The sequence below is a fragment of the Hemibagrus wyckioides genome, linkage group LG08 (assembly GCF_019097595.1).
Source record: "Hemibagrus wyckioides isolate EC202008001 linkage group LG08, SWU_Hwy_1.0, whole genome shotgun sequence".
Taxonomy (NCBI): Eukaryota; Metazoa; Chordata; class Actinopteri; order Siluriformes; family Bagridae; genus Hemibagrus; species Hemibagrus wyckioides.
The window spans coordinates 26,559,562-26,587,508 of NC_080717.1; the positions used below are offsets into that span (position 1 = coordinate 26,559,562).

Genomic DNA, 27,947 nt, shown 5'->3' on the forward strand with positions numbered 1-27,947 from the left:
CATTAGATTAATCTAGCTCAGCAGGGCTCCTGAGTGGAATTTTGGCATGTCCTACCTGCTGTTAATGTTTCCTGTAAGCAGTTGAGATTTAACATAGAGCCATTACACATTTTTGGGAAGTGCATGTATACATGGCTCATGACTGTTATCATGACAGTTATTGATATTTTTTTGGCAGTCATGCAAATTGTGAGTTTTCTAAGCAACATGTTACACAACAGAGCCGTAGCCTATATTAAAAGTGAAGCTAGAGACAGTTCTCAGCTCACCACAACTACTTAGTCCCATTTAAGTGGTGCATACACACCTCTTATTATCCTCCAAGACTCCACCGAGGAGAATACGATACCTCTAGGAAATGGCTGAGATTGCATTATAAAGGCCAGCGCTAAGTTTCCCCATGCTTTCCGGGTGCGAGAGCTATCTAAGTGCTGCGGCAGAGCCCGAAACCTACGTCTGCTCGCCAGGGGATAGGATTTCATCTCTGCGCCTCGCAGATGTTTGCCTGCGTCCCAGGGGAAATGGGAGCAGCAAATGGGCAGAAAATATGACAGCACCCATCGGGTCCGTCTCCAAGAGACAGGAGTAGAGAGGGAGGAAAAAAGAGAGAGAGAATGATAGAGGGGGGGAACCAGGAGGACAAAGTAATAGCTGCTCCTGTGGGCTGTTAAAGAAGCTCTCCCGCCCTCCCCTGACACCCCTTGAGCAGGAAGAGGAAGACGGCACTGAGAGCTCCCGCGACCAAGTCTCCGGCTCAGGATGGATCCCTTGGGGTGCCCTCGCTGCATGTCATCGAGCTTCCCAGGCACTTTCATCCGTCCGTCTCATCCCGAGGCAGAGTCAGGATTCTGGAGCAGAGATCGAGAGCAGAGCACCGCTGAGATTTTGTCATGAGCTTGAAAAGTCCGTTGTACTACAGCTCAGAATGATTAGAAGGATTCATTAGGCAGGGAGGAGAAGAAGCAGAAGGAGAAGGTGTTCATCAGAAGTCTTGGATGTGAGTGTGATGGTGAGATGCACAACCACTAGGGTGGAGTGAAAACCTTCACTTTCTTAATATGGTGTAGCCGAGTTCATTGGTCAGCTGTTGAAGTGTGCAGCGAGGGGAGCCGAGGGCCGAAGCAGCATGGACTGGAAGCCTTGTCATGTGGGAGGATGGAACTTCATCAACCTGCTGTGGCTTTGAGTTCCTCTGGAGCTGCTGGGGAGGACAGAACCGACGGAACAGGAGGGTACAGCCAGAGGTAAAAATAAAGGAGGGGGGGCAACTGGGGCTACAGACAAACTTTGCTGTGTCATTTATAGCCTTGGCAGAATGGCACCACATCTGGATTAGAGATGATTGAAAGTTTACTAAAAGAACAGTGAAAGTTTTTCATGTTTTAATCGTGATTGAGGTTTTAAGACACTGAATATCACCTTATATTAAAAAAAATGAGAATATTGAGAATTCATTAGGTTTTCATTAGTCATTAGGTTTATTAAATCTTTTTTCAGCTATTAGTAATTGTAATTAGAGAGTTGAGAGCTTCGGGATATTTTAGTCAGTTTAACAAGAAATGTAAATGAAACTGAAGAAGAAAAAGAAGAGTCTAACCTTAAAAAAAATGACTAGAAAGTGATTTCATAATTAACTTTGTGTTCATGATTGATTAATTCAGAGATTTCCTTTCACCCTATGACAGAATGCGATGCTAAATGACTGGAGCGGAGAAGAACTGAGTCAGAGAACCTCTCTGTTATAATGCTTTAGTATACAATTGGCTTGTTTTCCGTGCAAAGTCTATGTCCCTTGATTTGCGTTAGAGACCCTGAGCTAAAGCTCTATCATTCATAAATGATTTAAAACTTCATCTTGACTCATCTGATTGTTTTCTAACACTTACAATTGCATGTTGTGTGATTTCTTACTTCTAAATATTATTGAATACATAGAAAATGGATTTTCCGTGTGTAGGACCTGAAGAATAAATATCTGAAAAAAATAACATATAGGTTTAAAATATTGAATTTTAATGAGGGACAAAAACAGCCTTAAGTACTTAATTACAAAAAAACAGCCTTTGTTAATTCTGAAAAACAGCCAAAATTTGACTCTCTTGTGCACAGCGAGCACAGTAGAGTTAAAGGCCTTGAAGAGATTGTGTCCATTTGTCAATTTAAAGATCATTATATCAGCTGCAACAACATAAACCTGACAGCACATAGTCTAGCACAGAAGCAACTCTGCTAGCAAGCAGTTTATTATTGTGGTCATTAGTATTAATCTCTTCCAGTGCAGGTTTTCTGAAGTGTTACCGCTGACCGAGGTCACTGTCTTGGCTGGTTTGCATGTCAGGACGCTGTTATTACTCATGAAGTGATTGTTAATAGGATGGACACGAGTAGGTACACACTTGGAATGGATTAGCACACGTGTGTCATCGCTGAGCCATGTTTTGCTGAGGAAGCTCTCCAACTCAAAACACGCTTGCTTTGATTACTGGAGTACCTCAGGGTTAGGTCATCAGATCCCTAAGCATGATCAGAGACATCATCCTTGTTTTTCAAGAGTGCAAATCGTGCTACTTTCTACATGATTTTCTGTATTGATCTCTCTCTCTCTCTCTCTCTCTCTCTCTCTCACTAAACCCCACCCCCTTCCTCCTCTGACTCACTGGAGTTCCTACAGCTTGCTCAGCTTGCTCTCAGTTTATGAAGCAATTAGTAGCAGGGGGAAAAAACGCTTACATTTCCAGCCTCTAATGCCCTTACGTACGGATGTTCCTGTTCCACTTCACTGTGTCAGACAAATTTCTGATGCAACTTGGCCAAATGCTCAACAAGGATTTCACATATGATTAGATTTGAATATATTAAAATAAAGAAGAAACAGCATCAGTAGATTTGTAAAGTCCACTACGAGCAATATAAATAAACACCCTAACTAACGAGGGTTCAGAGGTGTTCTGCTAGTTTCCATATTTACACCAGGAAACATGCTGTCATTTATTTTGTTTCTCAATTGTCGGGATTTTTCTCATGGATTGTAATTCTGTTCGTGGAAGGAGTCTCCAGTGTCGCTAGGTTTTTCCACCACGGGAAAGTCTTCAGGACAGAGAAATTTGTATTTCTTTTGTGTTTTTGTTGTTTTAGAGAAGATTACATGTTGTCCCGAGGCTGTTGAAGGAACATCTGTTTATAGCTGGTGTAGCATAAGTGATCACAGGAATTCACTTTGGATGGCATTAAGCATAAACTATAACCATGTATATTAAATTATAATATGCCATTTGTTAGTAAATAAAACTGGGTGAGGTTTTTCTTGGCAAATTGCTGTGGTTTAAGAGGAGGAATAACATGAAATGTTTTCACAGAAAAGTAAAAATTATTATCCATGTGTTGATGTGTATTATTGTTACTGATGTATTATAGTGATGCCTTGGTTATTTTAGGTGATTTTAGGTAATTGAGTAGTATTTCTGAAGAGTCTATTTTCTTTTAAATGACATAAGAAGCCTCCTCACACACCCTGTCATTTCCCGTCAGTGTCTTCCTTTCCTCATACACATTTACTGTTAAACATATAATAGCAGTCATGTATATATAATGTTCTACTTGATCAATTTAAAGCTGCTATTCATCTCCAGACGTTCCCAAATTAACACAGACACAATCCATTATCGACAGATTCAGCTCCTCGGGCCAGTTCGGTGTACGTGTGGTCGTCTGTGAGTCATTTGGTTCTTTACAAACAATGCTGTCTCTCTTCCTGCCTACACGTTTCTGCACAAGCTCCAGACTCTTAGAGAGGAGGTGTGTTGCAAAAGAAGGTTCATGGCCTGTTTCTATTTCTGTTCCTTGAGGTGGCTTGTGATTCATCTTCTGTAGGCAACAGTCTGCTCTGAAACCTGCGTAGGAAAAAAAATGAAACTTCTTTCTGAAACCTTTTTTTGTTTGTTTGATTTAATTCCTCATCAACAAAATGTTGTTTTCCCTATAGGAAGATAAGAGGAAAATCACACGTGACCTGTTTGTGCATGGCTGTCTGGATATAAAAACACAGTATGATTCAGTTCAATCTTGTAAGAGTTCCTTCATCATAACAGGGATTTTTTTTCTTCTTTCTTTTTCTAAAACATACCCAATAACGCTAAACTGGATGAACCACTTTTGTCTATTTTGTTACCTCAGAAAGCTTTCTGAAGATGCATAAGGCATTAAATATTTCCAAAGGCAGCAGGAATTGATTTTAATGTCAACATTTTATGAATCATTTCAACACCATAGACGTCAATTCAAAACTTTAGGAGTTGATTCAGATCGTCAAATGAGAAATATTTCAAAACTGAAAGTGCCATTGTTTGGCAAATTAGTGAGAATAAACTGAAGGAGTTCATTTAGTTAGAGCAAATTTGGGTTTCTTAATATTTAAACTAATTAAATTTAAGGTTTACCGAAAGGGCAGAAATGTAACAAAGTAAATGGATGGTTTTAAAGGTTTTATTTTACTAAACAAACTCTCATATAATCCTTGTTTCTTCTCGAAGGCTGAATTTTATGTTGCTTTGTGGAAAAACATTTTCTTTTAGTATCTGCTCTGTGATGTTCCCAATATCTGTTACACTGGGAACACCGGCATGCTGTAAACAGGTCCTGAGAAGACACGTCATCTTTTGAGAGCTCCATGACTTGGACAGAGAAAGTTCAAATTTCATATTTGGTTAGAGAACGTATTTCTTGCTTAACTTTCTTTATACAAAAGCAACTTTCTGCTACAAAGGATTCTGACCGTAGATGGCCCCTAGTGGGTCTGAAAACAACTGTGCAATTTTCACTTGACAGAACAAAACATTTCATAGAACTGAGATAATGACATGACCAAAAGCTTGCACACCCCCTGACAATCACACCCATATGTGGTTCTTCCTCGAACTGTTGCCTCAAAGTCTTCATGTGCTGAAGATTTAAAATTTCCCTTCACTGGAACTAAGAGGCTCAAACCCTGCTCCAGCATGACAATGCTCCTGTGCACAAAGCCCCTGAGCTCCATGAAAACATGGTGTGAAGGTTGGAGTGGAAGAACTTCCTGACACTGTGCCCTGACTCTGAATCAACCCCACCGAACACCTCTGGGATGAACTGGAACGCTGCTTGCACCCCAGACCTCCTCAACCAACATCAGTGTCTGATCTCACTAATGCTCTCAATGAATGAATGAATCAGTCAGTGAATGAATCAACACAACCATGCTCTAAAATCTAGCAGAAAGCCTTCCTAAAATAGCGCAGCTTAATATAACAGGATGTTTGGAATAAACCTGGAATGAGGTGTTCAACGAGGGGTGTGATGGTCAGCACAATTTTTTGACCATATAGTGTAGTTTTTTCACCCCAGAAACTTTTTACAGTGCTGGGAAGTTAAGTCAGGAGGAGGAATTGGGCAGCACAGGAGTACAGAGGAGTGGGGTGGAGGAGGCGCTCAGAAGCAAATGTGATCTGATGAAGTGTGAGTGTGTGCGCGCGCGCTAACGCAAAATCCCCGTGCAGCTCGCGCGCTCTGCGGGAGGCTCGGACGCGTCATCTTCTTTAAAAAAGCGCTCTGTTTTTGTTTTTTGGTCGGTTTCTACGTTTTGATGCGCGCGCGTGACGTAAAAAAGAAGCTTACGTGTCTACTGCGTTGAAGCGAGACGCTCGAGACAGGTGGCACATGTTTGGATCACGATTAAGCTCGCGCGTTTTCGTTAATCTCGCGCTAGAGAAAATACTCCTTCCTTCCTCCATCATTGGTTATTTTTCTTCTGCTCAGCATTGAACATTGGAAGTTTTCCCTCTTGTGTCATTTTATTTCCGTTTTTTTCCTTTCCGTGAAAAACCAGGATGCCGTTTCTGCAACTACTCTCCCGGCTTTTATACTAAGTCGACAGTTTCTTTACTCCTGCCTTAAAGATCTACGTTGTCTTAAAAAAGGGAAATAAAAAAATGTTTCCCGAAATCAACAACAAGGTAACGGCATGCATATAGAGTTAAACTGGTCTTCTCGTGCGCGAAGCGTCCGCGCGCGAGCGCCACACTGTATTTCACTGCATGTCAGATCTATAATTTATGCATACATTTTTTTTGTGGTTGAATTTCCTGGTGCAGAAATGACCTCCGCGTGGACTGAACATTAGAAGAGAGAGATCAGATTATTGTCAGCCTATAAACCATTTCAGCGTGGCTTCTTTTAGGTGCTTCGTTGCTGATGATGCTGTACATAATGCTCGGATTGTGCATGAAGTCCGGCTCTTCTTCTAAGTTGGATATCCCTGTGCATGGATGGTATCTGCGTCTTCAACAGCTCATTAAGTCAGACGTATAGTACGTAGTCTAATGATGTGTCGAAGTTAGAACTTCAAGTGCAACACTAAAATGTGTGATTTGGTAATTATCGCATAAGCTACGAAGTCCTGCTATTATTATTTCCTTCAGTGCATGCATGTTCTATTTTCTGTGCTTTCAGTGATATATCTCCTGATTAAGTAACGCTCCAAAGACGTGTGCAGGAACATATTTGGCAGAAGGACATATGATCGTCTTGTAGCTATCATAAACCTCAAGGTGTAGAGTCCTGCGCCGTGGCCTCGGAGTTACGCAGCTGCAAGTTTCATGTCACTACGAAGTCAAAGTTGTTGTGGTTTATTTATGTTTATGTCCGGTGGTTTCCTCAAATAACACACAGCACACTCTTTTTACACCTCTATAAATCCTAAAAGCCTTGGAAGATGGAAATATTGCCTGGGTTCTGATGGGTTTTATGGATTTATTAGTTTCAGCTTAAATCAGTGAATCAAATGCAGAGACACGTTTAAGACAATTCAGAGATTTACTGTAGATAAGTTTACCCCAGGGCTTGAATTTCATTCAATCAGATGTATACAAAATAGTTTATAAAACGCTGTCACTGGCTGTGTAAAATTAGCAGTCCTTCATTAGTAACCTGATGTTATTATTTGAAGCAGTGGTTCTCAAAAGCAGACGATCCCCATGTCATAAGCCTTGCTATTATAAACATAAAAAAAAAATAAATAAATAAAAAAATAAAAATAAAAAATAATAATAATAATACAAGTAGGCTTATAATTAATGTTGCATTGAATTAAATCACAATTTTTAAAAAATGTTTTTTTTGTAAGTGGACAATTTAGTTAAAAAAAAGTTTTAACATTTAATACACTTATAAAATGCCTACACACATATCTTTAGGTGTTAATCTCTCTCAAAAACTCTTTCTGTGTATAAACATAACTGCAATTCAGCAGGGCTATCCAATTTACCTCCCCATGGGGCAGATATCTATCCCAGCCAAGTTCCATTGTGTGTTTTAGGTCAAGTACGTAACTGCTTGGATTAAGAGAGCATGATCCATTGAAGTCTGACAGCACACATGGATAATACTCTCACAACGTGTCCAGGCTGTTTGACTCACACTGCTGGCACATGCCTACATTTCTTTATACCGTCCTCTGTTCCTGGGAGAATTTGCACTGTACTGTGTTTTAAGACAAGCAATTTGGCTCATTTGCTGATTCTGAGGCTTTTCCGGTGTGGTGCAGTGCTCCAGGAGCCGGGGATTGACAGAGTGTGACAGCTGGGTTGGTGCCCAGCTTTACTGGGGCATTTAGTCTGTCCATATGCCTTCACCACTACTGGCACACTGTCTATATGATTAAGACAAATGCAAGGCTGGTTCTTTTGCTTTTGCACATGATCCAGCAAGTGACAACTGATTTGATGCCTGTGACACTTATAAATGAGCTTAACGTGGTATTAAAAGTTGTGAATGTTGAAGCTCAGCATTCAGACAGAACATCTTATGCCTGTGAAGCCTTTTCATTCAGCCTATTTTTCCATTACAGCCCATTTTGATGTCTTGGTCATAAATATAGCATGGTTTATAATAATAACAGGAACCTTGATGAGTCACACGGTGGTGAAATAACTCAAGCCGAGAGATGATTCCCCCTCTATATTCACACAGATACCCACGCCATGGGTACCTTTAAGAAGCGTCAAAGCCTGTAGGATGTAGTGTTATTTATCTTGTTCATTCACACCATTAACCAGTTTGTTTTCTATGTGTTTTTACAGTCAGGCAGACCGGAGGCTTTCCCTCACCCACAGAGGTCGCAAGCTGAGAGTACGCGCCTGGGGTCCAACCGCAACTTTTCCCAGGTATGACTGTACAAATCGAGTGACTCACACTGAAGAGTGACGCAGATTGATGCTGAATATCATAACTGAGTTGCAGTATCATCTTCTACATCAAAGCCCTTCTCAATGGCAACAAAGATATGTAGTACATTTCTCAGGAAATAATCAGGGGATTGGTGTGTGAGTCATTACAGGGAAAAGACTCACTCATGTCTTTTCAGACTGTCAGAGGATCAGTATTAGGTTTTCTATGTTGAAATTGACTGGCTTTACAGAAAAGTGTCTCTTCTATCGTTAGTGCCATACCCAACAATGTTACAGCCATCTGTAGCCAGCAACTGAAATCTGAAAGCAACCTTTTCTCTCAGGTTGATAGGAATGGGATAATTTCTCTCCCCTGTCATGCACAGCGACAGTAACCAACCATGGCCATCTGTGAGCTCAGGTATGCGGAAGAGGGTAGATAGCACTGTCCTCTAAGTGCATTACTCGATTTATAATTATTTTTCATATTATTTTAAAAACATGGATCATGGTTCAAATCTTGTCAATGGAAAAATACTTGCTCAAGCTTGTCCAATTTTTTTCCGTGGCTGAAATTCGGATGTAATTTTTTTTTTAGATATATAGTGTGAGTATATAGAGTGTATGTCTACGTATTGAATAGATGGAGCTACATCCTGCTTTTTGGAAAGCTGCTTTGTGTCTGTCATGAAAAGTGAATTGAATTGAACGGAAATGTGCATTGAATTTAGTGCTATCAGAATTATCATAAAGAGTTTCCCACTAGGAAGTTGCTCTCAAATTTCCGAGATGGGAGGTGTCCTAATCGTTAAAAGCTAGTTTTGTTCCCATTTATTTATGCAGACCAGCAATAGATCTATGCATGTTGTACAAAGATATGCAGATGATGCTGTGAGTGTGAGTTTTAAGTAAAATTATATAGAATTATACATTTAAAGGATGTGAAAGGATCATTTATTAAGAAGCTGTAGACACTTAAATGTCTGCTGTATTCGAGTGAGGAAAAATTACTGCAATTTAATTTTTAAGGCTTGAATTTTGTCCCTTTGAATATTTCATGCTGTGTATGACGTGCTTTGAGCGGTACAGAGGCTGAACGAGCTCCTCATTGACAGCCTGTAATCAGGGAAACATCATCCACGGTGAAGCGCAAACACGACACGGACGTCACACGGAGCCTCTTACTGTCCATTGACCTGATTTCGGTTTGAATGCACAGCCGCTGCGCACGAGCGCCTCTTGTTTACACCTCGTGTTTGTGTTACCGTGATCAACCGGCTTGCGTGGTCCTGCGTTAGCCTCCTGCACTAAATTTAGCTTCTGTCTCTATGCGTCATAATCAAGTTGGCAGATATCTGCAGCGGGCCTGGAACACATGAGATGAAATATCAAGTGGATCTATAGATAGGATTGCTCCTTTTTTCAGCCCAGAAATTTGTCCAGAGCTAAGAGAGATACTGTAGAGATTGAAGCTTTAAGTCAGAAGAAGAAGAAGAAAAAGAAGAAGAAGAAGGGCTCATGTGGTGGCCCACATTTTATTTTTGGAATTCAGAAGAGTTCCTCAGCAAATGCAGCAAACTTCTTATAATTTTATACTATTATACAATACCCCGAACTGAATGACCACTACTGCATTGTATCCAAATGCTTGAAGGCACCTTTTTATCTGTAAAACTGCTGAGCTAAGATTTCATGCAGAGGTCTACATCTACAATGGCTACTGTAAGCAGGCAGTATTCTATATGTGTCTAAATATAGCGCATCAGGAAAGCAGGTCAGCACAGGGAGGAGGTCGAAGATTTTATTCAGCTCTTTCACAGTGTAGGGAACGGTAGTCCCTGTCAGAGCACTCTCTCGCTTTTATTCCTCTCTCACCATCACCCTCTGTCGAAATTCCATCCTCTCTGCAGGGGGTCAGGTCACTCAGGTCGTAGAGCACTCGGCTTGAGAGCTGGGAGCCTGTACGTTTATTAGCAGTCAAGGAAGTCTATCTTGGATCCGTCAGCATGTGGGATCTATTCAGCTATGAATAAGTTTAAGTTTAAGTTCACATCAAGAGCTCAGTACATTTCACCACACTGCTGTAAATATTAGGTGCAGATTATTTGTAATCCACCGGAATAAAACCTTTTGGCTAATTTAAGGTATAATGGATATAATAATTTAGAGGAAAAAGTAGTAGTAGTGGCAGTAATATTTAGAATAATATTAACAACAACAACAATAAGAATATTAATAATAATAATAATAATTATTCTAACACTATCTGCTAGTGTGATTAGAGGCGCCATTGTAAAACATCATGAGCAAATGATAATTGTATAAACTTATTGAATAGTAACAGTAGAAAATTTCTGTCTGTCAATGTTTTATTATTTTCTAGGAATTGTTCCTTTTAGTTCATAAATTTTTTTTCCTCATTATTTCTCCAGGTGCTTCCTGATTACAGAACATATTTTCAGAAGTCACATGATCATATCTAGTCGTGTGTACTTACTATAAAATACAATAATCTCTTATAGTAATACCGGACCTTGACTATATAATCCTCTGACCTGCTACACTACACCACAGTTTGTGTTTGTAAGGCTGACGTCCATATATAACGTGTCTTGTAGAAGTGCGGGACAGGAACTGGGACTCTACCTCAACTCGAGCCGCCGGTTAAACAAGTGGTGGTGACTAATGGAAAACTCCTCCACCAAACTGATGGCACTTTACCCAACATCGTCAAACAGCTGGTGCAGAACGTCCAGCAGAGTCAGGTGAGAGAGAGAGAGAGAGAGAGAGAGAGAACACTGTGTCTTTCAGAGAATTGTAATTATAATGCTAATTCTAATTTATTTATCACATATACTATACACAGTGTAGCAAAATGCTTTTCGACCATCTGTGTCATAAAAGTAGATGAAAAAAAAGAAGAAATAAGAATTAGAGTTACAATAAAAATAGAAATAGAATTACCAGTACAGTAACAAAGGGGAAAATATATATATATACGACGTCTCAGAGACAAAGCAGTACGACTGTGTGCAATTGTGTGCAGTTTTAGGTAAATAGAAATATAGGTAATGTGTGCAGAAATCTGGCTGAGGTAGTGGCCGTTTTACAGAAAATATCCGTAAAGTACCTCTGTGTGTTGTCCTGGTGGAATAGTCTGATGGATCACCAACAGCTAATATTCATTTTCTTTAGGGGAAGGGATTAATGAGGGGTAAGGACATGAAGGGTGAGAGTAGCATGAATAAATTTGGTCGAATGGGTTTCGATTAAAACACAAGTGAAGGAAACTCGAACATGAAGCTGATCGCTATGTTGTGTTTTTTTTTTCAATTTTATTTTTAAATTTTCTTTTCTGAAATACGAAAATGAAAAAAGAAAAATAAAAGAAAAAAAGGATTTAAAAAATTATTTAAATAAATAAATAAATAAATAAATAAATAAATAAATAAAATAAAATAAAATAAAATAAAATAAAATAAAATAAAAAATAATAATAAATAAAAAAGAACTAAACAGACAGGTCACCAGAGGCATCACATATCTTTCTTATTCCTTATTATATGGTTATTTTCATGATACAGGTTATTCTCCTACTGCTTTGCACATTAAGAAGCTTGTGTTTGTTTATTTTTTTGCAAATCTTTTGTTACATGTGTGATCTTTACTAATGTTCAGGAGGAGCGAGAGAGGCCAAGGCCACAGTTCCCAGCACGTTATGGTTCCTCTGTGGACAACATCTCAGAGTCTCTTACCAGAAGCATCATCAACAAATTTGAGAAGATCAGGACTTATGAGGGACAGCGGCTACCCATGTCACCAACAGGTCAAAGGCCTTAATCTTGCATTTACTGTAGAAGTTTTGAGACACCTCAAAGGGCTTAATTTAAAAAAAAGTGTGTGCTGTGTTAGAAAAATAACAAAACATATATAAAAAACTAAAATTTACATTTTTAAGTAATAGTAACTGTTCACTTATAACATCAGCTCAAAGAACCAATTCTGTCCCGAAGACTTTCTCTGGGAGGAAAACCTGAAGGAGGAGCTTTACCTCAAAACTCTGAGAATCCTTCCCTGAATATTACATAGACACCTCCTTAATAAATAAATAAATAAATAAATAAATAAATAAATAAACAAACAAACAAACAAACAGACCAACATTTAAACTGTATGTGTTGTTAAAAAACAACACTTTCTATTCGGCCATGTCAAAAGCCCTTGTGAATGAGCTGTTGCTATGGAAACAACACCATATGTTAGAACAGAATTGTGGTATTAATAGCATTTAAAAATAAGTTGTTGTTTTTTTTATCTCATTGGGATCTAATTCTTCAGCTGATGGTAAATTAATGTAATTCCTCATTCATGTCTTATTTGAGGTCAGACAGAAACAAACAGAAAATAAAATATAAAGACATCAATCTGTGACTTCAGTCTGTAACAGTGAAGGCTTCCTGGAAGTTGCTTGAGCATTAGTTAAGCTATGTGACCTGTACTAGTAAGTAAATCATTAAATCACTGAAGTTTAGACTCTGAGCTGAACCAAAACAAGGAATGCCCAAGGAAACTAAATATGAAATAAATCATGCACTTGAATATTTAAGGCGAATATTTAAGCATTTAAGCATTATATCCATTTATTTATTTATTGAAAATTTTCCCATCACAGATCTCTACATAAACTGCGGTAAAGAATTCAAAACATTTTGTATCATATTAACAAAAATTTCTTAGTTTTAGTAAAATTCAAGCTTGTTAGGTTTCTAAGCCTTACGCTAAAAAATAAACAATTTATTCATTTAATGTAAATGACCAGTTCAATTCAAGTTCAATAACTACAGCAACTCACATGAGTTAATAATGATCTCGGTTACCATCACAAGATTTTAAATTAAAAGTCTTAAACACCCCAGATAAGTACCTAGCTTCATCTGAATTGACGTTTTCTGTTTCTGTGCTTCCTGGTGAACAGCTGCGCTAAAGCACTTTCAGAGCCAGCTCACCGAGTTTGAGCAGGAAGAGATTATGGACTACACTGAGATCTGGTATCTGGGCTTAGACACCAAGAAGATCCAGGGCTGTCAGGGATCTGCACAGAATTCGGGCTATGACGATGAGCATGGCAGCTACCTGAAGGTAAACATACACTCAAACATACACCAATCAGGCATAACATTATGACTGCCTACCTAATATTGTGTTGCTGCCAAAACAGCCCTGACCCGTCATGCACTGTGTATTCTGACACCTTTCTATCTGAACCAGCATTAACCTCTTCAGCAGTTTGAGCAACAGTAGCTTGTCTGTTGGATCAGATCACACGGGCCAGCCTTCACTCCCCACGTGCATCAATGAGCCTTGAGCCATGAGCCTTGAGCCATGACCCTGTCACCGGTTCACCACTGTTCCTTCCTTGGACCACTTTTGATAGATACTGACCACTGCAGACCAGGAACACCCCACAAGAGCTGCAGGTTTGGAGATGCTCTGATCCAGTGGTCTAGCCATCACAATCTGGCCCTTCGTCAAACTCAAAGCACAAATCCTTACGCTTGTCCATTTTTCCTGCTTCTAACACATCAACCTTGAGGACAAAATGTTGACTTGCTGCATAATATATCCCACCCACTAACAGGTGCCGTGATGAGGAGATTATGGAGATCAGGTCTTATTCACTTCACCTCTCACTGCTCACAATGTTATGGCTGATCGGTATACTCTCTTTATATGTGTAAATTACATTGACTTTCATTATACCAATACTAATGCTAATACTGGAACTTCAATTATCAGCTGATATCAATATCACACCTATATTTATTCTTAGAAAACGACTTTTTTTCTCTTAACTGAAGTTCACAGTTCACACAATGATCATTTTCACTGATGTCCCATTCACCATTTTTTATGGGAATTGGGCTAATATAAATAAAGCTGATTTAGCTGTGAACTTATTATGCTTTCCTTCCACAGTGAAAGTTGCTTTAATCAAGTTTTGTTTACATACCACAGAAAAATGGACAATTTAGCTAACATAACAAAAATCAATGAATGAATCAGTGAGTTTAGATCTGATATGAGAGCAGAAAGAGGTCTAGCACGTGACTAGAGACTAGACTGAATGATGCTTACAATCAAAGTTATTCCTCATTGGTCCTTGTATTTTTATATTTTCTTTATCTAAATACAAATTCACTCTATAAACAGTTAGTTGCTTTTAGAAACACATTTGCTGGAATCTTAATCTTTCTCCTTTTTTTAAGATTTTAAAGGAGTTTAAACTGCTAGTTGACTGTTTTACTTGAGCTGCACATGAAAGATTCAGAAACCATATATATAATTCAAAACGTCAAAATATATGACCATGTGAAGGCTTTTCCCAGGTGCATAATACAGAGCTGGGGAAATCAATGAAACTGCACTTTCCTGTGCTGAGAGTACATTATCTTCATCATTCTTTCATAAATGCATGATTTATCCAGGATGTCTTTTAAGCACCGGACAGCTCCGAGGAGTCGATCTAAATTCCTAACGATTCGAAGCTGTATCAGATATGACAGCTAGAATGAGATCTAAATCTCCATCACGGTAATCTATCTGCTCCTACGTATACATTGCTTTGTGACAGCTAGGCTAGCTGTTAGCATGGTTTGTATAGCCAGGGTAATTATCATGCTAGCTAACATGAGTGATTATGAATTAGTTAGCATGAGCTAAAGGGTTTGTTCCTTAGTTCCTTGCTGAAGAGACGGTAATTTACTAACTAAAATCAGTATGTTTTTTAAGGCGTCGTTTTCTTTGGTGAGACCTTACTCTGAATGAGGAATTTGAAGCAGTACTTCACAGTTCAGTACATAACAGAGGATGTATTCAGATGCACAAGGTGCACTTATATTTGAGTAAAGAGTCTGAGAAGCTCTGATCCGGACAGTGTCTGGCGACTACACAAAACTGTACAGTACAGTCAAACACACTGACCTCGAACTGCACCTCATGAGAGAAATAGAGAAATTGCATTATAACACAAGACTTGCTAATCTCCTGCCCGACCCTTACGTGAACTGTCCTCCATGAATGCCCTGTCTCACACAGAGACTTTCACCATGTGCCTTATGCATTATTGAAAAGTTTGGACCGGTTCATACAGCATATGTTCGTCCCTCTGAGCACTAATCCAGACAGTGAAAGAGAATTTATCAGTAGGTTAGTCTCATCCTGGGAAATAAGAAAAAAATTGGATGATTATAAGAGATGCATGGTTTCTGTCTCGATTTTATACATTTAATCCCACTGTTCTATGCAATGGGATGTTCTGACAAGACCATAGGCTGTATGGAGCCTTGTGCTGAGTAGTAATGAGGTTAGAGAGTAAGGATTAGGGCTGGGATTGCCATACAAAGCTTGGGTACACTGTAAAATGCTGTAATGTAAAATCATACATACTGTATAAATAAACACACAACCCAGTACAGTTGGTCTTTTCTAAGATGCAGAATACAATTGAGATGAAGAGCCCCAAATACTTACCCTTATCCAGAGCAACTTACAGTTACCTCATTTATACACTTGAGGGTTAAGGGCCTTGCTCAGGGGCCCAGGAGTGACACTCCTGGTGTTCCTAGGATTCAAGCTCACAACCTTCAGAGCAGTAAACCAACACCTTAACCATTAAGCTACCACTGCCCCAGGAAAGGGATGGTGAGTTGAGGTAAGGTGAGGATGGGATTTGATCACATGACTGTTTCATCTGTAACCCAAAGCCATAACCACTGAGCCACCACAACTAGCTCAACTAGTGTCCGTTGATTCAACCACTAAATTAACTCCACACCACATCATTCTACTCCACTGAAGCAGAGTGCTCAAAGATGTGAGTTACAGGTCAAGGGGTCATCTGTAATTAATTACAATGGTTGCAATGGAACCATCAGGTTACCATCGGTTGTATCCAGCATCAGCAAAATGAACAAATGTACTGGATTGTGTGCTGAAACGTTTTAGTTGTATGAAAGCACAGATCTGTCTGTTCTCGTAATCCGTCTAGTAATGTGAAATGTTTCAAGATGTTTTATTCAATTATAGAACAGACCATTAAATTTTTTTTTTATAAAATTACAACCCTAAGCTTCTAAGAAACAAATTAAGTTTAACAGAATGAAACTTTTCTGGGTGTTCATGTAATGTTAGTACATTATAACACCTCTAAAGGTTCCTATAATGTTCTTATGAATTGTTTTTGCTGTAAGAACATTAACGTTCCAGTGTTGTATGTTTTTGTTTAACTAGAAAAATTCTGAGTTTGAAAACGAATATATATAGCGATCAGCCATAACATTGTGAGCAGTGAGAGGTGAAGTGAATAAGACTGATGATCTCCTCATCATGGCACCTGTTAGTGGGTGGGATATATTAGGCAGCAAGTCAACATTTTGTCCTCAAAGTTGATGTTAGAAGCAGGAAAAATGGACAAGCGTAAGGATTTGAGCGAGTTTGACGAATGGGCCAAATTGTGATGGCTAGACCACTGGATCAGAGCATCTCCAAAACTGCAGCTCTTGTGGGGTGTTCCCGGTCTGCAGTGGTCAGTATCTATCAAAAGTGGTCCAAGGAAGGAACAGTTGCCATTACTTTTTGGAGGTTTTATAACGTGAGTAAATTGAGATGTTTTGAAATGATGTGTTATTTTATGCCATGTAAAATAAGTAAATAAAATAATTAAAAATAAAAACACATGGAACTTTAAGGGTTGGTGACTGAAATCTTGAGAAACTGCTTTTTCAATTCTTTTATCACCGAATTTGGTCATGTGCCGTTTCCCTTCCACTAACTAGCTCTTGTCTACCACATTTCAGCTACTAGCCAAGGATTGTTAATTCTAGCTCATGTCACATGGGAGCTGTATGCTCTCAAGCACATGCTTTTAACATCTACATGCTTCCACACGCTCGTGATTGGTTGAAGGATGCTGTACATCTCTTCCACCCAGATAACAAGACTCTCTTGGACTCTTGGATGGACTCTCATCCTTCTTTTTTAATCAGTCTTTATTTGGTGTGTAACTAAAAGCTGGTATAACACTGGACGTTGCTAATGAGGTTTCATATGCACGTCAGTTTGAACATCGCTTGCTCTCAAGGCCGTCCTAATAGCACAGATCCAATTTTTCTGACGTCATGCAAAGCTGTAAAAGTCCTGTGACATTTCTTACACCCCAGTTTTGTGGATCTATATATATCACCCCTCAAAATAAATAGTTCTTTACCCAACTACTAGCTAAATATAGACGCCTGCTTTCTTTTAAGAAATTGATTGTAGCTTCTTAAATGTCGTGCAATCATTCATAGCGCTACACACTCAACCTCATTATTTAGAATTAATAGAATCAAGAGAAGGCCTTTCAAACATACCTATGTCAAATATATACATTGTATGGCCAAAAGTATTTGGACACCTGATTGTCTTACCCATACAGTATCTAGTGAAACAGATCCCATTTCAAAACCAAGTGCATTAACATGGATTCGGTCCCCTGTTTGCTTCCATAACCGCCTCCGCTCACTTCAGTAGGATTTCTGAAATTTTAGATTTCAGAGTATGGCTCTTAGGAATTGTGCTCATGCAGTCAGAAGAGCGTTAGTGAAACCAGACACTAATGTCAAGCAAGAAGATCTGACATGCAGTTGGCGTTCTAGTTCATCCTAAAGGTGTTCAGTGGGGTTGAGGTCAGGGCTCTGTGCAGGACACTCGATTTCTTCAGCAGCAACCTTGGCAAGATATGTCTTCATGGACCTCACCTGCAGCACGTAGGCAAGGTTTGGACAAAATCCTAATTCTTCAGCATACAAAGACATTCAGAGGGAGGTGCACATACTTTTGGACATGTCATGCATTTCTTTTAGCGTAGTAGTGAATCAGCCAACTGGTGATTTCCACCACTAACCTTGATATTTGTTTTGATTGGATATCCCCTAACCTGCTGATAAAGTACTCATTCGAATCCAACATCTCTTAGTAGATCCAGAGTCTATCCTAGGAACATGGATACAAGGTGCTACGCGAACACACCCCGGATGGAATGCCCATCACAGGGCACCATTCACGCCTCGGGTAATTTAGCTTAGCTAATCTGGCTACTGACATGTTTTGGAGGGTGGGAGGAAACCAGAGAACATGAGAACGGGAACACTGGGAAAACATGCACAGAAACCCCCTTCAGACAGTAACCAGAGCTCAGGATCAAACTCGGGAACCCTTCAACACAGCCCACTGCTCTACCTCAACATCAAGATCTAAGACCTTAGACCTTATTTTTGCTTTTCCACTATGACCACAAAAATAGGGCCTATAGTTTTCCTGCCAGATGTACACAAAAATAGCTGTGCTTTGGCTATCCATAGCTGAGACATGACTCTCCTTCCATATATGATGTCTACGCAGGTCCTTCACGACCATATCGCCTACCGCTACGAGGTCCTGGAGGTGATTGGGAAGGGATCTTTTGGACAGGTCCTCAAATGTCTGGATCATAAGACAAATGAGATGGTGGCCATCAAGATCATTCGCAACAAGAAAAGGTAATTAATAAAAACAAAAAACATTTCTCCTACAGTTTCATGAATTAAGGAAGACAACAAAACATTATTAATTATATCAAATTAAATATTAAATGTTATGGTTGTAAGTTCATGGTTCTAAACATAATGTTGCCAAATGTTTTGGAGATATTGACACATACAGATAATGTGGTTATTGCCTTATATTTTAAAGTTTGTTGTGAGCTAAAGTGACCTCCAAACAGCCACATTTCTTTCAAAATAACTGGCTAATTGCTTAAGATGAGCCAAACTTTCCCTGAAAGCTAGGGCTAAAGCTATGGTTTTCGATTTAAGGTTTAAGGTTTTCTAGAATATTCAAACTGTCCCATTTTCCAGGCCATCTGAGATTATCATCTAATATTTATAATGTTCTCATGGCATTTTAACAGCGGACATCTTCAGAACATTGCATCAGCGTTATTTTAAATTTTTTATTTAGAGCCAGTGAGACATGCTAAACAAATTCAGATTAGCAAAACGTTTTCAGGAACGTTAGCGTTCACTTAAAGGTTGTTTTGTTTCTAGAACAATTCTGGGTGAACATTGTATAAAGGTTTGTACAGCGCTGTTGTGACATTTTATTTTTGTTAAACTGTTACACAAACACTTTCAGAATGTTATGTACTGCTTAACTATGAACGTAACATGAGATTAGCAACATTCTGAAACATTGCAATGCCCACAGTAATAATGTCACATCCATGTTTGGATTATTGTTGGAAGGATATTTTTGTAACGTTGCAACAGCGTATTTCGATTGTAGAAGTTCTGGAATGTATTACCTAACACATGTTAAAATACATGTTTTCAGAAAACCGCAGGAATATTTCACTCCATCATTGTCGGGACGTTGACAGTTAGCCGGACGTCTGCTTTGTCAGCCACTTTTAAAGCAGAAGAATCTTTATCCCCTTATTTCCCCCCCAGATATGAATGGTCTGAGCATGCGACTAAGCCACAGGTCACCATGACACGCTGAGAGGTGTTAAAAGATACCTAGCCGTATCAGTTTACCTTTCTTTGGAGGCTTTTCAACCGGCATCACGCCCTCTTGAATTGATGGAGATGACATCAGGCTTACCATCTTTCAATAATGCAGCAGACAAAACGAGAGCTTAGTGGCTGCCTCATCATCACACCACTGCGTCTGAACACACAACTGCAGACTTTATAGGAAGAAACGTAGAGTTCAGTGGAAGAAGGTCTTGCTGGATTATTTTACATTTTTCGGCATTTGACAGACACCCTTATCCAGAACAACTTACAGTTTTATCTCTTTTTTCAATACAACTGAGCAGTTGGGGTAGCTTAGTGGTTAAGGCGTTGGGCTACAGATTGGAAGGTTGTAGTTTTGAATCCCAGGTCCACCAAGCTGCCCCCTCTGGGCCTTTAAGTAAGGCCCTGAACCCTCAATTGCTCACTTGTGTAAAATGAGATAAATTGTAAGTTGCTCTGGGTAAAGGTGTCTGCTAAATGCCAGAAATGTTGTTCAGGGGCCCATGGCAGCATGGTTGACCTGGGATTCAAACTCACACCTTAACCACTAAGCTACCACATCCCACTACAGTTTTAGTGCTGGATTAACAGGGAATAGATTTGCTGATCCGTTTATAGTTACAAGTTCTGAAATGTTCACAAAATCAGTTCCTTAGATTATAGCAACTATAAACAATCTCCATTCTGAAGAGCTTCCTGTGTCAGAAATCCTACAGCTTTAACCCCGACTAGTACAAAGCTCTCAAACTGGTGACTCAAAATGATCCAAAAATGATCATCTGTTCATGATCGATGATGATGATGCAGGATTACATCCACCAGATGAGTCCCTATGAAAGAGCTGTTACTATAGAAACGGCGAAGCAGAAAAAACGAGTGCATTAATATAAGCCTGTGATTTTGCAGCTCCATTATTCAGTCCCAACAGGATTTTTTGTGATCCTTGTGGACAAAATGCTGCTTTTTCTGAATGCAATTTGTGTAGGTTTTTTTGTGCTTTTTATTTTTTTGTGTGTAAAGCTACTTGAACTGGTGAAATTGCAAGCACTGGATTCTTCTTTTAAACTCCTCCCAGTAAAGAGGCCTAGGTATTGATTTTCTATGATGATGATGACTTGCTAAAACGACTCGATATTCTGAAGGAATCGAATCGATCGATCGAGTAGTGAAAATGTTTCTTGTTAAAATGTTGATTCAGAATGGTTCCAAAGTAGGTTTCATAATTCATGCATACATTTTCACATATTCTTTATTTTTTCAGACATACGTGAACCCTATTGGTCTTAAACTGTGCTAACGTTACTGTCTTTTGGAATCTCAACTGTGTTGCAAACTTCACCCAAAGTCCAGTCACATTTCCTACAACCCGGTTGTGTAGATGTGCTTTTTATTGAAGCCGTTACACTTCATTTAAAATAAGCTATTTCACAACTACAGTGCAAGATGAGCTCATTTGATTGGATAATCACAGGGGCTAACCTCATTACCATAAATGTTTTAATCATATGTTTACTCTAACCCCGCCTCTTTTTACAACTACACCATTTCTTTACCTGTTTCACCAGCTGCCTCGTGAAAATTCACCAAAATACCATTAATTGTAGTGACATTATTTAACTTTTACCAAAAATCAACGTTTCTTTGCTTCATTTTGCTCCTAAATTCCAAACATGCCTGAAAGTAACACAGGCATAGAATTAGCAAATACACAAATCGGTAGCATTGACAAGCATCATTTTCAAAGCCATTAAGGACATTATAATGATTGACTTTAAAGTGTATTTCTTTAATGAATAATATACTTCTAATCCATAATTTGTGTAACAGAATATTTTGTACTTTCAATGTCAATCACACCATCAATGAAATGAAAGAAAGGAAGGATGACAGACTTTTCTGTACTTGCTCTACCTGTTTATTCAGATATTTCATAGGGGTGATAGTTCATGTGTTTGGGTTACAGGGTTGAGGGAAATGTTGTCAGACTAAAATGGGCAATTTTTTTGTAACCTGGTGAAAAGGATGCTTGTGTTAAATGACATTGACGCATGTGTTGTGGTCTTGGAAGTCCAGAAATTCTATTCTGTGGATAAGTGCTATAGATTTATTAGGTTTAATAACCAAATAAAACATGCTTACAGTACATACATTTATATACATATTTGTTAAAGTAATATCTGAATATGACAGTCCTGCACCTTTGTGATCTTATTACTATGCCTGTGTTATTATCCCTATAGCCACTCAATATTATATTATATTATATTATATTATATTATATTATATTATATTATATTATATTATATTATATTATATTATATTATATTATATTATATTATATTATATTATATTATATCATGTTTTGCTGATTTTTTTCTAGATTCCACCAACAGGCGCTGGTTGAGCTGAAGATTCTGGACGCTCTGCGGCGGAGAGACCGAGACAACTGCCACAATGTCATCCACATGAAGGAGTATTTTTATTTCCGCAACCACCTCTGCATCTCTTTCGAGCTCCTAGGGTGAGTATTGCATCACTAGAATGATTTTACTGACCTGAACCATTTTTTTCCCCTTTATATGAATGCCAAGTCAATATGAGCAAAGCGGTAATGGAGTTATGCAAGACATTATCCTTTTCCGGGCAATTTAGAAGGCCATGTTGCAGACAAAGTGGGAGTCAATTACTGAGTGTCTGAGAGGAGGGGTTTTTTTTCTCATAAAAGGGAGAAATTGCCTCTCTATGTCTTTATAGCGTATGAGCACATGAAATAAAGACAAAATGTTAACAAGAATCCGACAGGTTTTCTTTTCCAGTGACAGCCTCTCTGATAAAGTGATCGATTAGCGCCTTGTGAGGAACAGCTCCAGCCTCGGGTGTCATGACCTTCAGGAGCGAGACGTTTGCTGTCCTGGCTCATGTTACTGTCACCAGTTTCTTTACTTAATGCCTTGATTACGTGCTATCTCTTTCTCGTCTGCTCATGGTGTGAAGGCTCCGGTTACTCTGGGCCAGAGTGGGTGCTGTTCACAGCTGCTGTTGCGGTCTTCCTTATTGCCAAAGATAACTTTTCCACCGCCGCTCTCTAAGGACTCACGGCTAATGCTTAACAGTTAACACAGCATTTCGAAGGATTTCACGTTTATCTGTCAAATATGCAACATACGGTTAATTAGATTCGGCCCTGAGTCTGGAAAGTTTGGTTTATGAGCCGCGGTTTGACGTGATGTGACTGTGCTACCCTCTAGAGGTGGAAAGAGGTCATGACAGAAACTGGTCATGGGGTTTGACTCATGGCTCAGGTTTATATGCTTAAGCGACTCAAACATACCCTTCCATATAATCCTAAAATATGCCATGGAGTTAAATTTATATTTATGCTTTTAGTTGATAGAACTTTAATCCAGACTATTATTATTATTATTATTATTGTTGTTGTTGTTGTTGTTGTTGTTGTTATTATATGTGATCATATTAATGCCCCACAGAATAAATAATAATTATTATTTAATATTATTAATAATAATTATTTAATATTAATAATAATAATAAAATAAGTAGTAAATAAAATTTTGCAAGTTGGTACAAATTTTTTGGTTTAAAAAAATAAATCCTATAAAAATCCTATAGAAATACTCATTTCTTTTTTTGTTTCTTACCCATAAATACTGGCCAATGTCAAAGGCTTTTGAACAGAATTTTGGTTAAAAAATCAATTAAAATAAAAGAAATATATATGTACATATCATTTCTAAATGTATCCCTAATGACAGATTGATCCCGAATTATTCCTGATGATAGCGATAGATCTATTTAATCTGTTGAATGGGTGACTATTAAATTAAAGGAAAATCCAAAATGAGTGTCCTGGTGTTTGAACACTATGAACTCTTCCAAAAATAGTTACAAGAGTTGGATGTATTGAGCACTGTCGATCAAATCCTTCAGAAAATCCAAAATTATAAAAGTTTAAGTTGAGAGCTGGTGAGTGTGAAGGCCATGGCATATCACTGAAATAATTTTCAAACCATTCAATAGGGGTGGAGTCATCCTGGAAGAGACCACGCCCACCATGATTGAAATGTTTCATAAGTGCTTAGAGGTGTCCGGTCAGGAGAGCTGCATTATTGATTTGCAGTGACGCTTCAATGTAAGGGGACACCTAGAGCCAAACCATGGCAGAAAAATAAATGAATGCCCCCCTGTCGCTCTCCTTTGTTTCCCCGCAGAGCAAACCTGTATGAACTGATCAAGAAGAACAACTTCCAGGGCTTCAGTCTGGCTCTGATCCGACGCTTCGCACACTCTTTGCTCAAGTGCCTGCAGATGCTGCGCAGGGAGAAGATCATCCACTGCGACCTCAAACCGGTGAACCCTCTCCTCCATGCTCTAGCATTAAAAAAATATTTTTTAATAATCTGAAACTTTTAATAATCTGCATCTAGTTAAGAACTCGCTTTCAGTGACCACAAAATAAGTGTGTTAACTTATAACTTATATGTAAACATATTAGAAATTATAAATAATTTGATGTTTAAAACTCTTATTCCAGTGTCAGATCCTTTTGATTTTTTCTGGAAACAAATACGTGTTGATGTTTATATTATTATTTATTTATTTATTTATTGTTTTCTTTTAAATATTATTATTGATAAGGTCACATTACATTGTCAGGTAACAATAGTAAGCAATTAATAATCATCACATATCTGTTATTTATAATAATTTAATAAGAAGAACAATTGTGTAATTTTTCATTTAATTAAACATAACGGTCAAGAAACATACGTAATTGAACATTAATGATGACTTTTGTGCTTTTGTTGAAAACCAAAGACTATTTTTTGGTCTTGAAGCTTATATATTTGTATCTCATTGTACCTTTTAGGAGAACATTTTGCTCTCCCAGCGAGGACAGGGAAATATCAAGGTGGTTGATTTCGGATCAAGCTGTTACGAGCAGCAGAGAGGTCCGAAACTCTTCTTGCTAATACACCAGTCATTATACAGCCCTTCAGTCTCATTATACTCCTTTACAGCTACTTTCTTCAATCTCATATTATCACACTATTTAGCTGAGATGTTAACCACCATGTTCCTGCCATTCTCTCGGCAGTGTACACTTATATCCAGAGCCGTTTCTACCGCTCTCCGGAGGTGATCCTGGGCCATCCGTACAGCATGGCCATCGACATGTGGAGCTTGGGCTGCATCCTGGCCGAGCTTTACACGGGATACCCGCTTTTCCCCGGGGAGAGCGAGGTCGAGCAGATCGCCTGCATCATGGAGGTCAGACGGTCCTCATGCATTTGCTTCGAATGCATTTGTGTTATTCTGTTATCTTTATATTGTGTATACATTAATAGAATTAATAGTGTTAATTCTTTATTTTGTGATGGAATTGTATTTATCGTGAATATGTCTGCTAGGTGATGGGTTTGCCTCCAAACGACTTTGTTCAGACTGCATCGAGAAAAAGGTTATTTTTTGGTAAGTTTTTCCATTGGTTCTGTAAGCGATGATTCTGGAACAGCTAACAGATTGACTCTAGACTCTATTCCCATACGTACAACCACTTATTTCTGTTGTCCTGTTGTTTTTGCAGATTCAAAAGGAAATCCACGAAGCGTCACCAACAGCAAGGGGAAAAAACGCAGACCCAACTCCAAGGATCTTTCCAGTGTACTGAAGACCAACGATCCTCTGTTTTTAGACTTTATCAGACGCTGCCTTGAGTATGTACCTCAAAGATACAATATATATATATATATATATATATATATATATATATATATATATATATATATATATATATTGCATGACTTTTAATGTTGCAGGGAACAGAGTTTTACAATGAATTAACAAAAGATCTTGTAACCCTTTCCTCCACTTTTACGGACAGTCAATTATATAAATCCAAATATATTGTGGGAAAATGTAAGAGGTAAATCATTTCTAAATCACTTGAGAACATTATTGTAAATTAAAAAATGTAAAAATAAATAAATAAATAAATAAATAAAAATAAATAAATAAATAAATTAAAAACAGTAATCACTTAAATTAGTGTTGTTTTGGATTTCTATATTTAGAAATTTATTTAGAAATTATGATTTTGTATGTTTTGGGGGTTTTTTAATCGTTTTTATTACATATTCTTGACCTGAATTTTAATATTTTTTGGACATTAAAGATTTGTTTAGTTTTTCACTTATTTCAGGCATACAGTTTTTTTTCACTTTTGTTTACGTTTTAATAAGTAATATTTAGACAGAATTTCAATTCCTGTGGAAAAATAATTTATGGATGAAAGGGATAAACTTGATGCGATAAATCACCCTCAAACACCTGAGAGGACTGAGAACTCCCCAGGTGGGTGTGGCATGATATTCTAATGAGGATGCTTGATTGATATCTTCTAACCTACTAACCTGCTAAAGTAACTGAATTGGAACAGAACAACAAAATTCATTATTTTGATACAGGCTACATAAACCGGCGATGTGATTCCTGGGAATGGTCTGTGTACAAATATTGCCCAAGATTAGCTCTACCTATTTTACATGATTTTTGTAAAATAAAAAAGTTTTTGTAAAATAAAAAAGTTTTGCCCAATATTAGCCCTGCCCACTTTACATATAAACCAGTTTCAAGGCTAATTAGAAAGCATATTTTCAGATTTAACCATTCCAGGACAAATAGTAAACAGTAACAGCAGCCATTTTTGTTTATGAGTCTGTGGTTCTTTATGTTGCAGGTGGGACCCTGTGAAGCGCATGACTCCAGATGAGGGCATGCAGCACGAGTGGATCCACGAGGGCCGGCTTAACAAGCTCCGCCCTAAAACACGACCAATCAGGAGATCTGGAGAAAGTGACGCTAACTTTGAGTACAGCTTCCGCAGGACAAGCTCAAACCGGATCGGTAAAATTCAGCACTGCCTGTTGTCAATACTGTAGACAAGTTGCCAAAAAACACTTGGTGGTGTGTTGATGTAGGAAAATAATCAGTGACTGAGCAACTTGCCAACACTAAAAACGCTAAATGTACTTTTTATCCATTTGTGGTTACATTAAACATTTATGGAAACAATTATTAGCTGTAATCGAAGCTATACTGAATCTGAGACACTGGAGACTAGGAGAGTAAACATCTCCTTACTGAACACCTCACCATATCAATGTTTATACACAGTTTTTATATAAATTTACGTCCAACCAAAGAACAACATGTTTCGAAACATTTCAGTCCCACGATGTACAGTTCAGAAGTCAATTCAATGCACCTGTATATCAACAATATGATTTCTTTTTTCCCTCACACCACAGCGGATAAGTCAGGCTCAGAGGACAGAACGAGAAGAGAAAACTCAGCCAAAGGAGGGAAAAGAGAGACAGCAGAGCGCCTGAGACCCATCGGAGCGTCTGCGGAGGAGGAAACCACTGAGGGAGTGGAGAATACTGCAGACAGCAAAGACAGCAAGACAGAGAGCAATCCACAGGGCAGTTCAGAGAGGAAATCAGACAGCGGTGAGCGCTCCGTCGAAATTGTCATCCAACATCAGTCTCAATCGGTGTCAAGCACAGACTCAGAGGATCCGGAGCCTCACACTCTACCACCCATCATATAACTTCAGTATTTTAAGATCATGCAGAAGTTTGGTCAGTAATATAAAGAGCAGTGACACGGAGTCAGAAGATGTGTCTTTAGAGCATGGGTATACGTATTAGAGACCTGGATAGCTAACAGAGGGCGAACTATGAAATTGTATAGACTTGTATTCATTTTCATTTATTTTTTAAGTACTAGTGGCTTTTTCAAAACAAACTTTCCCAGCCGAGGGATTGTGATGGAAAGATCAAAAATATCTACAACTAAATTGAATTAAAACAATCACAGTATAACAGACCTTGTATGAAATGCTTAACATTAATAGCACAATGCAGTTCATTGTACTGTAGGTTACAGTTACAGCCTGCTAGTTTGGCTAGTTAGCGATTTGAAAGCTAGCAAATGTCTCAATAACCAGCTAGCTAAGTTTCAGGAAAATACACAAAGATGGTTATAATCATATTAGGCCAATACAAAATGTAATAATATAAAGAAATCGTTTTTTGTTTTTTTTATTCCACAAACTGAAATGTAGCATGCTAAGACA

At 38.4% G+C, this 27,947-nt stretch overlaps 1 protein-coding gene across 2 annotated transcripts; it reads left to right on the plus strand.

Moving 5' to 3' along the window:
• Positions 1–723: 723 nt before the first annotated feature.
• On the plus strand, positions 724–27,947 carry dyrk4 (dual-specificity tyrosine-(Y)-phosphorylation regulated kinase 4). 2 transcript variants are annotated; one of them, XM_058396766.1, is made up of 14 exons: positions 724–1,244; positions 8,109–8,192; positions 10,814–10,960; positions 11,874–12,021; positions 13,171–13,334; positions 18,636–18,772; positions 22,170–22,310; positions 24,019–24,157; positions 24,678–24,759; positions 24,906–25,078; positions 25,219–25,279; positions 25,395–25,524; positions 26,547–26,713; positions 27,118–27,947. In XM_058396766.1, exons 1-14 carry the CDS (start codon positions 1,146–1,148, stop codon positions 27,417–27,419), a joined length of 1,974 nt encoding a protein of 657 aa, XP_058252749.1. In that variant the 5' UTR covers positions 724–1,145; the 3' UTR covers positions 27,420–27,947. The 2 variants fall into 2 exon arrangements, with proteins under 2 accessions (XP_058252749.1, XP_058252750.1); XM_058396767.1 differs by lacking the exon at positions 724–1,244 and adding an exon at positions 5,534–5,984.